The 15,000-nt window shown below is 31.1% G+C and overlaps 1 protein-coding gene across 1 annotated transcript in view; it reads left to right on the forward strand.

Annotated features, from left to right (window-relative positions):
* Positions 1 to 9,704: 9,704 nt before the first annotated feature.
* LOC115237793 (aminopeptidase N-like) overlaps positions 9,705 to 15,000 on the forward strand; it is a 6,229-nt gene continuing 933 nt past the window's right edge. The window contains exons 1-8 of the mRNA XM_029811068.1: positions 9,705 to 10,531; positions 11,267 to 11,422; positions 11,536 to 12,176; positions 12,980 to 13,061; positions 13,240 to 13,903; positions 13,979 to 14,166; positions 14,583 to 14,750; positions 14,821 to 14,967. Coding sequence (XP_029666928.1) covers positions 10,044 to 10,531; positions 11,267 to 11,422; positions 11,536 to 12,176; positions 12,980 to 13,061; positions 13,240 to 13,903; positions 13,979 to 14,166; positions 14,583 to 14,750; positions 14,821 to 14,967 — 2,534 coding nt within the window. The 5' untranslated portion in view covers positions 9,705 to 10,043. The remainder of the gene's footprint in view (positions 10,532 to 11,266; positions 11,423 to 11,535; positions 12,177 to 12,979; positions 13,062 to 13,239; positions 13,904 to 13,978; positions 14,167 to 14,582; positions 14,751 to 14,820; positions 14,968 to 15,000) is intronic.

The following is a 15,000-nucleotide window of genomic DNA, read 5'->3' on the forward strand; positions in this document are numbered from 1 at the left end:
ACGCTCTTCGTGCAGGGGGATGAATCGTTTCTCATGGAATCATTATCAATTCACCTACTTTCCTATCATCATAATCATCGGCGATTCGCGGCGCTGCTAAAGTACCCCGATTAACGGGGAGCTGCTCGATTGCGACTGATTTGCGCGATAGATCGCGAATAAAAGATTCGAAATCTGTTATAATTATGATGAATTTAATTGGCAAATGTACTGCAGAATACGTATTTATATGCTAATTGTTACGAAAAAGAGATGCAATGGATCCTACATCGCATCAAATTTATATAATATTATCTTTAAAATATAATCTTTTTATAGATGATATATTAATCTTCGCGATTATACAGGATTATTAACATCAATTTTTAATTATCCAGGTATGTTCTATCTCAAACACTGAATTGTGCAAATTAGTTTCCTACTATAATGCAAAGTTCGATTATATTCAATTATCTCTCTTTTCTTCTAAAGATAATAACTAACATATAATCAATTGAAAAAAATGTAACGTGTAAAAGTAATCAATGACACATGCAATTAAAACCGTTTGTAAACCGATTTGGTATCCAAGGTTTGATCAAAGTTTGTGGTTATATGCGAGACAAGAAGACATATTGATTACATTAATTATTTGCTACGAAACATTTCTATTCTGGATACTGTGATATCTTGTATGCACGTGTGTTTTAAAATGTCTTCTGTTTTATTTAGATATCAAGTAATGATTCGAAATAAATAGAAAGACATTTTAAGAAACAAAAGATATTATATCTATCTATATAAGAAGAGAACACGATTAACTTTATAATATATTTATATCTTCGGGACAAGCTTTTTTCAAACTTGAGACCGCACATGTCTTTCATTGCTAATAATAACTTTGTTGCAAGCGGGATGTAGACGAAGTTTTCTACACAAGAATATCATTGTAGTACAAAATTGTGAAAATGAGGCAACTGTTTGCAACAGCGACTTGTAAGTTTCGTTGAAGAACCATTATCAAGTTATATAACACAAGTTTTTTTTAATAAAAAGCGGGTGTGATAACCACAAATAGCCTCACATGTTTGCCGCGCAAACTTATATTCCTCGCAGTTGCGTCTTCTCCTTTGAATTATGCGGCGTATCGGCTGCTCGCTAATCCGTTGACACTTCATAGTTTGTCAAAGGCAAGTTTGTGCTACGGAACTTCTGTTACAGATGAACGGCAACCAACCAACTTCGTGAATACAGAGCGGAAGAACAGCGAGAGTGAACTAGCGATTAGATAAGTCTCTGAAACTATCATTAAAATAGATCAATAAAAATTTATCCTTGCCTAAATGCAACAATGTCCGATGAACGTTCGTGTGTACTCGTACTATTGATACATTTTAATGTAATTGTACATTATTACAAATAATAATTATTACATAATATTTGCGTTAAACGGAGAAATAACAATAGATGGACAATTTTATAATAATCTGTTAAAGTAATAAAATCAAAATGATAATATTTTACATGTTTAAACAATTGCCGTTGTATTATAATTTTTATTAACTATTGCTTATACTATTGGTATGCACAAAGCATGTATTTTCTAAACCCAAAAATTTCGTTGGATTGATTTGTCTATCGATCTAGCTAATAGACTACTTTAGAAAATGCGTTTCACGTATCCAGTGCAGTCGCAGCAATCGTACCTGACAGCAGTCACTGCACACAAAGCTTCTGTTAGCGTGTCCTTTCCTTCGCTTTGACGTAAATGTGCGACAGACCTTAGTCCCAAAATTAACCCCATTACACGAAGTAATGAGTGGAATATCGCGATGTCATGAACATCAAAAGACTAATTGAGATCAAATGCAAACCAAGACACTGCTGCCAAATTTGTGCCTTTGTTATCTAAGCAGAGTCGCTTGGAGTTTATCTATATAACGTTTAACGGAATTATATGTATACATATATATGATATTTAGGATTTTATAATCTTTCACGGATTTTTCCGAAATACGATTAATATCTAAAGAAAGATATAATTGAATAAAAAATATTCAAAAGGAGAAATAAATAATTTTGTAATTATCACATTAATATATAAATATATATATAAATATTTTACATCAAAAAATATACTAATAATAAATATCTTCACATATGTAATAAATGCATTTAATTGGTGCATATATCTTCTCGCGAAAAATTATTCTGTCTATCGAAACATTCATTATGGTCAAACTGAGTTGTCCTTGAATGGCAATGACTGTATGTGTGGCAACAATAATGTGTTAGTATGCGCATTAAGGTGAGGATGTGATTCGATCTATCTGGAATGAGGAACCACACACGACAAAACCAGATTCTACGTCGTTTGTGACGTCACTACACTGTATTCTGTACTTTCCATGCATCGAGGGTTAATTTTGGACTACAGTACTCAATCGCACGATCTTCATCAATGCTGAACGCTATTCATGAAACAGGTGTGCCCGTGGAGACAGGCTAGGCATGTATCATGCACTTTATTGAGCAAAACTGCACACGTGGTAAAGACAACCTTAATGCTATTAATGTCACAGAGCTTTTGCCGATAGAAAGGAGATATTTCTACACATAAAAATATTTCGGGAAAATAATTACACATAACAAAAAATCAGTATAAATAAAAAATTTACAAACAAAATTGCAGACAAAAATTAGATGCCTATAAAAATTCAGTTTGTGAAATGACTTAAGTTTCTTCGTTCTCGCTAATACATCGTTATCAGCATAGTTTATAAAGTCAAAAGTACTCAATTATCGACAAAAACTTACATTGAAACAGCATTAGATTCGATTCTCATACTGAGTACGCAGTTTTCTATGACGCGGAAGAGAAGGCGCCGCCGTGAATGCATACTTGAATAGAGGCAATATTAGAGTGAATTTTCGGTGAGATCCGTCGGTTTGGAGAGGACAGGTAAAAGCCTCCAGTTTTCAGAATGACATCGCGACGGAATGAATGAACCCGCCGGTGCGACGAAGAGGGCGGGTTTGCGACGCGTCATTGAAAAGAAGAAGGAGAATGGAAGAAAGAACGAACGGGAGTGCTCTCATCATCCTCCGCTAATATTTACCCGTACAGACACAAAGACCACCCTGGTCATCTAAAGAACGTTCTTCCTCCTGCCGCATTTCTGGACACTGATAAAGATACACGGAAGTCGTGCTTAATTCTGCTTACAACACCGGCAATATTCTTGACGTGACTTTCTCGAAAATCATCACTCGCTAAAATCAACATTGAAACTTAGCGTTCAATTAAACCGACCATATTATTTTTATAAGTAAAATGTGTAAATAACGCAGAAGAGTACATGACGAAATACGTTTTTTTAATTTAAATCTAAATGAGATTATTGTACACGAAAAAGAAGTTGTTATTGACCCTTTCTTTATTCATCTTTATATATAGGAGAAAGTAGGGTAAAACCGGATACTTTTTTAGATTTGTCTTCCTACAAAAGATCTGAGAGTAAAAAACATTTTGCCGACCGTTAGTAGTCTTTAGTGAACCTTAAACTATGAGAAAATAAGGCTAGTCGCTGAAAAAAAATTTTTGGTTACCAAGACTAACAAGATTTTGTGGAGAAGTCAAAGTACCCGGTTTTGTCCTACCGGTAGGGTAAAACCGGGTATCTATTTGAAAATATGCAAAACATCGTGTAATTACAAAATCTAGATTTATTTTAATCAAAATATATTATAAAGATGTATTCTATTGACAAAAATCACAAATAAAGATATCTTCTTGTTCGACATTGCTGCAGGACTTCCTTATTTAACTTTCTAACTTTAAGAGTCTTAAAAAGCTTTTTTTTAGTGGTTTATTTTTCTGAATGTTAGTTTTCGTTTCCAACTGCTTTTTTAGGGAGACAAAGTCAGGATAACAGTTCTTCCTCTTTTCATTACATGAGATGTGTAAGTACCCGGTTTTGCCCCCAACACAAGGAAAGTAACAAATAGGCGGTTGTATATTCCGGCATACAAAGTGCCGATCAAAACTAATATGATATACTCTCTAATATGTACAGAATACAATGCTGCACTTATCGAAACAGATGCTCTATATAGAAAAATTGCACGACGACTCGATTCTTGCCTTGATATTGATCTTTTTTGGGGCTAAAAACTTCAAACTTCTATTAAAAAAGAAATATCGTGTGCACAGGGGCACGATTTGTTTTAAAATAATAATGGCGCCAATCTACAACTAATAACATAAGTTAGCCATAGATAGCAACACTTATTACGAAAAAATATTATATATATATATATTTATATATGTTAAGTTAAATGCGCTAATACAATTCTAAGAAAATTTTTGAGACGTGCGACAAATATGTTATAATTTAATTTAGCAGCGATAACATATATATTTCTATAAATATCATGCTTTCCAAAGTAAATTAGATTTTACAAGAGTATATCCATCTCGATACAAATGCATCTTTTTCAAAGAAATCAAATATGATCATATACGGTATTGAAAGCTGTAGTTTTAGGTCAACTCGATTCTCTCTACTTTCTTGTAATATTTTTAGTAAACAACTTTTCGAGAACAAATAACACAAATAACATATAAAAAATCAATTCAGAGAAAATACATAATTTATCAACTGTTTTAGCGTTTAATTCAAAGTTTAGAAATAAAAATATGTAAACCTTTATAAAGAATTAAAACTGCAATACGTAAAAACAAGCAATATTAAATAATAATAAAATATTAATAATAGGATTTACAATTATGCATTATATTACAATATAATATATAGGAAAGAGGGAGATATCAAAATAAGATAGTCGAAATAAGCAAAATAAAATGTAAACAATTTTTTTATTTTTTTTATGTTATAAAAGAAATCTAATAGTTTTCCAATGACGTTCAAAATTGAAAATACCTTTTATAACAAACCGTACACTATACAAACAATTTGATTAGTACAATAAAAAAAGTCAAGCGCTCGAGGAACCATAATACGATATTGAGTAAACGTGCACTCAACAGTCCCGAACGGTAAATTTTCTTTTCCACACACACTCTACATTATAAATAAAATATTAATAACATTATCAAATCTGATTTAATTGTTTATTTATAAATTCTTTATTAATAAATTTGCAAGATTTCTTGAGTTGATTTTTATACGCCAAACGTCGCGAATGTAATTGATCAACTAAATTTGTTTTAATTGATATAAAACTTTAACGTAATAATCAAAATAGTCTGAGGCGAACATATTGTTTTCCACGATTTATCGATAAGAGAAACCATTGCATTTATCACAATCGACACATCACTATATTACGCAAATTTCATAAATGTTCTTCTCAAAACATGGCAAATGTTTTTGACAATGTTAATTCGCGTAACTAATAAATTAAAATATCGGGTCAGTAGACAATCTTAAGATATCAACCGATTTACACGCTTCACATACGCACATTATGTTTACATAATTGCATATGCACGTTGCGAATGCAGAACGCGAGCAACGGTACATCTAGAGAAGAGATAGGACGAAGCTTTCAAACAGCTTTATAATCGAATTACCATGCTTCCGTCATCGATGTTACCGGGACAAGCAAGCAGGCGGTATAGGCGGCAATTTGCAAAGGCCCCCGGAGCAAAACTCGCCTTCGTTGGCGTGACTAAATTAGGCCTCGGTCCCGGCTAAATGCTCGACTTTTTATTTCACCGCTTCCTCTTCGTCCTAGCACAGCGATCACCTCTCGACCGTCGTCTCTACCTACGATCTGCAAATCTTTTGATTCAATTTCGTCTCCAAAAAAACTCTAGAGAAAGCTTGGCAAGCAACCGCCTGAATCGAAAGTTAATGTTGATTAATTGATCATTTTATGAGATATTTTGAATTCGGCGAAAATTTCACGAGGCTGATCGGAGCACTTAAAATGCTGAATGAAATTTGTGCAACTAAAAAGGCATTTTAAGAAAACTCTATACATATTTTCTACAGCACACATACGATCAAAATTTTAAAAATTTTGTTCACCAACAAACTTATTGTTAATTGCAGCTACCTGTTGTGTGCATAAAAATCTTGATTCGCGGAATAGATGCTTAACATTGAAGTAGTAATTTTTATAAAATGGGTTTTATAAAATTAATCTAGATATGGATTTAACTGCAACAATACATTTTTTCTGGACCGGATTATTTTTAATAAACAATTTTGTGTAAGCTTAAGCTACGATAGGTAGGTAAGTAAAGTTTCAAAGCTATAAGTAAAGTTTCGAGAAACAAGCACTTTTAATATTATAATTTTAGCTTGCTTTATTAATATATTGGAAAAACAAATAATCTCTTTTTGTTAAATTACTAAAAAGAAAAATAATGATTAATATTTATGAGAAATTAGTTTGCCGTGCATTATATAAATCATAATAAATGGCTGGAATGTATGGCAACTTCCAGAAAAAGCTTTAGAGGAATTTTGTTGATTTTTACAGAATCAGATATCGATTCTGTACGAGACGAAAGTGCGCTGTGAATTTTAAGAAAATTTTTAATTTTATAGCATCACAATAACGTTTTTTGGCATTAATTTTCTCATTGATGCTCAGATTAATCCTCGAGGCGATCAATTTGAGAACACTAACATTGCTCTTGAGTTCCGAAAAAAGAATTATGAAAAAAATCATGGTAGAATTGCCGGAATAAATCGAAAAACTTGATTTTTTGTTTCTCATTTTTCATAGCAGTTACTGATTTGTTCATATTGTATATTATTGCATATTAATTGCTGCTACCATTTATTACTTTTCACACAGACATTATTGAATATTATTACATAAGAATACACACACACGCACGCACGCACGCACACACATATTGATAAAATGCAAATTCACAGATCTCATTTCGAGTGATCGGCAGATTTTTAAACAAATGAATTGTTACCATGTATCCATGTAACCAGGTGCAATTGTTACTATTGCGTCGTAGCGCAATTTTGAATTAAAAGTTGAAAACGATCCAGCAAACGTAATTTGATTTACATGATACATATTTGCATTTCTCTGATGCGTGAATAACATGCGCGTATATCGTATGGAACAGAGGCAAAAGCAAGTTACAGAGGAAATATTATTATTTATTTTTCGATTTTAAAGAAACTCAATCTATTGTTAATCTAATTATTTGTGCGAAAATAGTTGTTTCATGTACCATAAAATGAAAATGTGAAATGCAATATTATGCAATGTAAAACCGCAATTGTAAAGATTTAATCCACAGTAATATTAAGTAAAAAACCAAAGTATAGAGATATTTAAGTAATAGCTATTATTGAATTTGCAATATACATAATTAACGATTCGCGGAATGCTTGCCTCTTTAAACTGATGGCATTCTGTCGATATTTATACGCAATTTTACTTCATGAGACATTTGATAAAAACGGTGAAATTTATTATCAATTGATAATTCAATTTATCAGTAAGATTAGCGAACATTATTTTGAAATTGAGTTAATTCTAAATTTTTAAAGTATGTTTATCGATTTTACAAGTTTCTTTTGTGCAACAAACATTATACATATATATATATATAATTACATTGCTCAGATTCTAATACATAATTACATTTAAAATAAATTTTTAAACATTGCAGAACACACAATATTTTTTACTCTACTAAATTAAAACAGTGGCGTATATATGCACGTACTACAAGATGACGGGGTGCATTTATGCATTATCGATGCAATTTTAAAGTCTCTCTTAACTATCGAGAGACACGACAGGAGAAAATCATGCTAACACATACGCAGCCCGTCATTTTATCCATACCAAGGCTAGGATAAACCAAACAAACTTTCCTAGGGATTGCTTCTCAACAGGGCAACGTTTCAGGATTGTCACGAGGTATCTAACCGATAGGTGCTGAAACTTTAAGCTTGCCATCGAGTATAATGGCGTTTGAGCTTCTTCATTATGCAGGCCAATCATGACTGTAACTTCCTTCAAGTCGTTCGTTGTGTCAGCCTTTCTATTATACATATAGCTTCCCATTCATGCGTTTCCCTATAATATACGCCTATTATTCATGATTAAATGTTTTATTTTGTATTTATTAATTAAAAAATTGGTACACCCTACAATAATTTTTTTAACACTTCTGGAAATTAAAATATTAAAAAATACACAGTAAAATAACAAATTTTTACTAATTAATGTATAATATAATAAAACAACAATTTGCATTATCTTTCACCAAGATAACGCTAGATTTCACATTTTTTGACAGACATAGCGAAATTTGACCGGGATGTTTTCCATTCGTTGTATTCATTAGACTTAATATCATTTAATTATCATTTATTACAGTCTCTACAGAATTTTTTTGATGGTAAAAATTTTAATACCCTAAGAAGATTTTCAAAACACACTTGGAACAAATTTTCACTAAAAAATAAATAAATTTTGTGGAAAAACGAGATTTTTTAAGCTGCCCGAATGATGGTCAAAGATCGTTGAAACAAACGGTACATACATTATCGAGAGAATAAAGATGTATCTAAATATATATAAATTTAAGTAAAATTAAATAAAATTTTTTGCAAAAATTGTATCGCAAACTTTTAAACAATTTATAATTTATTATATTTTTTTTCTAGATACAAAATTTCGTAAATTAGTTTTAAGATACCAAATAAAAATTTTTTTAATAGTAATAATTATTACACGTTTGCATATATCCAGCCACATAATCTCAAATTTATATTTAGGCATTATATTGCTTTAAAACAGTTTTTAATATAAGAGAGATTTTTACATTTGTATTGTTCATTTGATATGAAAAACGCAATATTAATTTTTATCTCCGCAATCATTGATTTTATCTACAGAATTAGTGTCCGTATTTTTCTTTATATATTATTTCTGTAGATAAGCTAGGATTTAACGTAGGACCATACAAGCTTGGTATATCGCTTAGGCTTCCAATATCAAGGTGTATAGAACGTAAGTAAACCTTAACGCAGCCTAAAGGCAAGACATGTAGCCTACGGCAATTACATGCAAATCTCAGCAAGTTGTGCCTAAAACCTCAACACTGTCACCAACTAACAGCCACCATCTCGACCGAACAAGGAATGTTGCAAGTGCTATTCGCCGATCTAAATGGACAATGCAACAAATCGAATGTAGAGAAAAAATGGATTTGAGACAATAACAAAAAAAGATATTGATTAGATCTTTTAGTCTTTTAATCGCGAGTATTTTGCTTAACAACAAACAGGAATTTATCATTTTTTACTTGTTAATCTGAATCATATCTTAGACATTTTGCGTACAGCTTATATGCAAATATATATAGAGATAACTATTTAATATAGATAAACGTGTTCTCTTATGAATCAATAGAAAGTTGATAGTACAAAGACAGTCAATTAATTAATTATCAAAGTCAATACTATTCAATATCGCTGCAAATTATTAAAAAAAAAATTACAGCAAGTATGTGTGATTTTCTGCGCAGATATAAGTACAATATATCCTATCATATTCTCGATGAAACTTGTTATCGCCATTGCCCTGATGGACAAATATTATCTCGTTAAATGCTCGCGAGGTCGATGCCGATGTACCTTTATCCGTAATCGTTATTGGCAAATAATATAATAACTACGCAGTAAACGCGACTAGCATATAGTCTTCATCGAGCGATACAGTATAAACATTGTTGAGCGTTGTATAATTAAATTTTCCTTGAAATTTTTTGTGAAATTTGATTCCGATTACAATAAGTGATCAAAAATATCATCTCATGTTAATATTCGTTAAGAGTAAAACTCGTATTTTAAATTCGCGTGTGCACATGTGACTATGAATGTATGTATGTGCGTGTCGGTTTTATGTATATATAACGGTTATCTCATTATCTTACACACGTATTAATAACGCAAGGTGAAAGATAGTCGAATAGACACCACCGCTCTTATTCATTTGAAAAGCAACTTTTAGAATTGGACTGAATATATCTAAGTTAAGAAATAGTCATGATTTCTTATCGCTTTCTGTTTGCTGTGTTTTTATTGATTATTCTCATCGCTTTAAATCTGGTACTCGCATATGATAATGTCAATATAGACGGAAACAAAAATTTGAACGAGATTTCCGCACGATATCGACTACCCAAGGAAATCATTCCCGTATTATATGATTTATCGATTTACACTAATCCCAGTAAAGCGGACTACGATGGTCACGTACGAATCACCTTGCAAGTACTGGAAAAAACAGACTTTATCGTTCTGCACACAGATACATTAATCGTACAATCAAATGCATTTTTATCAGATAAATCAGGTCGATTGATTCCAATTTTGCATTACGTTTACGATCAAGAAACGCAGATGCTTACGATTAAACTCGAATGCACACTGAAACCTGCAAAATACACGATAGAATTATCCTTTAAAGGATACATCGCAAATGATGTTTTCGGCTTTTACGCAAGTCTATACGAAATTGAAGGAAAACTTAGGTAATATTTAAATTCTAAAAACTCTCTTATATATAATCTTATATATATATATATATATATATATATATATATATATATATATATATATATATATATATATATATATATATATATATATATATATATATATATATATATATATATATATATATATATATATATATATATATATATATATATATATATATATATATATATATATATATATATATATATATATATATATATATATATATATATATATATATATATATATATATGTGTGTGTATATTTAAGAGAATCGTTATAAGTACGGTAATTGAAGCAACATCTACGCAATTAAAAATCTATAAAAATATTGAATATCAAACATAAATCACATTAACATTCAATTAATTATATACATATATTTATGTAATTATTAATACAATACATATCCTGTGTGTTATACAAGTTAATTACAATGCGAGCCTTCAGGAATGTTTATAATTTATCATACTTGATTCCGCATACATTTTTCCTATTTTATTGTTATTGTATATTTATTTATTATATTTTTTTATATTTTATATATTATATTTTGTATATCTTATATATACTTTATATTTTATATACTTTATATTATATATATTTACTACCAATGAAAAGAACGATTATATTTCCAGAGATATCTATGTTTACAGTGATAAAAACAAATTCTATAACAATTATTGCACATTTAATTCGAAACATATTGTTGAATATATATTCTTTAGACGAATTGGCGTAACTCAGTTTTCGCCCACGTATGCACGTCGTGCATTTCCATGTATGGACGAGCCACATTTAAAAGCGGAATTCCAAGTCCGAATTGGTCATCATAAATATCAAAATGCGACGAGTAATACTCCAGTGGAATCTATACAAATAAAGTTAGTGATGAAGTTATGATTTTTCTAATTTATATTAAATATTAAAAGAGAAATATATACACATATAAAAGCATACACACAAAGATACAGTTTCATCTCGTTGATACTTACAGAAATGATACTTACTATGTGACCACATTTCGCCGCACGCCGCGAATTTCCACATACTTGGTAGGATGGACAGTGCACAACTTTGTTCTGGAGCAATCAAGAATTTCGGAGAATTTCAAGATGTGGACGAGAGACTCCATGAAGTTTCGCGGATCGATGGCCTTGAATCGCGGCCAGACAGTCTTCTCGGCACTGCAGACGTGGTTATCGGTGAAGAGCCCGCTCGAGAAGGTCGATCAATTTGCAATACCGGATTTCAATTTTAACGCGATGGAGAATTGGGGCCTTGTCACTTACCGGGAATCCATAGTATTGCACGAAAACGGAATCACGCCGACAAGAATAGTGTTGAATGGATTAACAACGATGGCTCACGAGTACGCTCACACCTGGTTCGGAAATTTGGTGACACCCAAATTCTGGGATGTCGTCTGGCTGAAAGAGGGTTTTGCTACGTATTTCCAATACTTTGGTGTATCCATAGCGGAACCGGATCTGAGAATTATGAATATGTTTACGGTAGATTGTCTTCAACCGGCGCTACTCGCTGATTCCGATGATCATAGGCGTACACTGAACGGTCGAGAGGTCGGAAACCGTAGCAGCATTATGGCTACTTTGGATTTTGTTTCTTATAAAAAAGGCTTGTATAAACTACATAATTGAACATTTCTTTATTTCTGTAAATTCTGAGATCCTGAGTTTACATTAAAAATATTTCCACTTGTAAAATATATTGGAATAATTTTTATATGAAACATTTATGAAACAGAAAACTGTAGAATACGACTAACCATAAATAAGAACAATTATATTCCCAGTGATATGAGTTGAAACAGAGAACTGTATTTTGAAAACATTCTGTATATTCAATCACTTGATTCTAGTTACAAGTGCTGCGTCATTTGTTTCTTACGCAACCTGTTGATCATATCGCTGTACATGTAACAAATTCGCAAAAACAGATAAAGATATCTGTTAATCATGTGATAATTCTTTCTCACCATTGGTCACATATTTAAATCATATATGCAGAAAATTGATTATTGGCAAAATTAATCTCTAATACATATCTTTAATATCGCACGTCATTCAATTCTCATTCACATACGTTATCAATTTCGTATAAATCGTCATTTTGATTATCTTTCTACATCTCGTAATTTTAGTAAAAATAGCGATGACGCGCGAAATCGCAGAAAAATATATTTTAAATTAGTTATACTAAAAAATCAAATTAACATGTGCAAAATTGTTTTTTCTCTTTTTCTATAATTAAATAATGAAATGTGAAAGACTCATTTTTTAAAGTTTGCATATTTTTTTTATATTTTATTGTACATTTCTTTTTATTAGAAAAATATTTAATAATATATAACATTTATTTTGCGTAGATATTAATTAGTATAAAATATAAATATAAATATTACGTTATCTTATTTTCAGGTGGATCCGTAATTCGTATGACCAATTATATCATCGGAAATATAGCATTTCAGTTAGGTTTACAGAGTTATTTGCGCGAGATGTAAGTCTACATGCGTGGAATGTTTCCAAATTCCACCTATAATTTTTCATTTAATACAAAATCATAAATGTATATTATTATTGCCAAAATCTAATTTGTTGAAAATGATAATTTTCATTTTTTTTCTTTTGTCGGTCCGTTAATACTACTCTACAAAGGTATTCATTTACTCTATTAGGTCATATCAAGCAACACTTCCATCCGATTTGTATCGACACTTACAGACTGCATCAGACAAATCAGGACAACTGTCTAAGCATTTGCTTATAAAAGATATCATAGAATCCTGGGCAAATCAGCCAGGGTATCCCCTAGTAACCATTACGCGGAACTACACCACGAAAGCTCTTTTCGCCTCGCAAGAACGATTTTATCTGAGTCGCCATATAACGCAAACAGACAAATCTGGTTGGTGGATACCGTTAACTTTTGTAATTGAAGAATCGAATTCCACATTTGATCGAATCAATATAGTAGCATGGTTGAAGCCACAGGTCAAGAGCGCGATAATTGGTTCTTTCGAGCCAAATTCATGGGTGATTTTCAACGTTCAGCAAATTGGGTATTATAGAGTCAATTATGATGAGAAAAACTGGAAGATGCTTATCGATTATCTGAGATCAAAAAATTTTAAAAAAATACACGTGGCAAATAGAGCTGCACTTCTAGATGACGCCTTTAATTTAGCTAGAGCCGGTTATGTGAATTATTCCATTCCATTTGATATTGCGACGTATCTTATTCATGAAACCGAATACGAACCGTGGGTTGCTGCAATAAATAACTTTAATTTTCTCAATCATATTCTCGCTAGCTCGCCGCGAGTACAACAATTTTTTCAAGTAAGCGATTATTTTTCTAAACAATGAATCAACAATAAATTTTAATTTAATTTAATAATTTGTTATAATTTGTAGGCCTATGCAAATCACATACTTAAATCTATATACCATTTACTAAGCTTTGTCGAAAATCCCGCAGACAGTTCGACAATAAAAATACATCGCGAATTAATCTTATCGGCTGCGTGCTTGGTCAACAACATCCACTGCCTAAAAAAATTAAAAACTTTATTTGATTCTTGGATTTCTATGTCGGAGAAAAGGTACGGCCAATTATACTATGAGAGTTTCAAAATATATGTGTGTATGTGTGTTTACATTGTTTACAGTAACACAGTTTTTTTTTTTATAACAAGTAGTAGATTTAAATATTCCAATACTTGAGCACACATAGAAATAGTGCAATCCTTTTAAACTGTTATATCTTATTTTTTCTACTTTACAGTAGATATTCTTGTAAAGTACGCTGCTTCTTAAGAGAAAATAATTAATTAATTAACACAATTTTTTATAATAATATATTCGTCTTATACAACACAGAATATCAGTTCTTTTAAATTGTTATATCTTATCTTTTCGGCATTATAATAGGCATTCTCGTACACTTTCGTTCTCTGAAAAAGATAATCGATTAATTAACACATCTCTTTATAATGATATATTTCATACATATACGCAGAGTATCAGCAAATCTCAAGAGTTTCGTATATTGTACGGGCATTCGCGCAGGTGATGATAATGATTGGCATACAGTTTGGAATCGATTCCTCCGCACTGATCTACATACAGAACAAGAGCTCTTGCTAAATGCACTCGGATGTACTAAAAATCCACAATTAATCGAGAAGTTGGTTTTAAGAATCGGATTACATAAATAAGCGTATTGAACATCAGATTTTAAATTTGCCAATTTCCAGATATCTTAATATGTCCATAACTCATGAATCCAATATCCGCAAACAATATAGGATGATGATAATTAATGCAGTTTTGAATGGCAATCCTGAAAATGTGAATTATGTTATCGATTTTATCCACAATAATTTGCATGCAGTTCTAAAATTGTACGTAATATTTGTTTTTACTTTCTTTATTTT

Source organism: Formica exsecta, unplaced genomic scaffold (assembly GCF_003651465.1).
Source record: "Formica exsecta isolate Colony F162 unplaced genomic scaffold, ASM365146v1 scaffold31, whole genome shotgun sequence".
NCBI lineage: Eukaryota > Metazoa > Arthropoda > Insecta > Hymenoptera > Formicidae > Formica > Formica exsecta.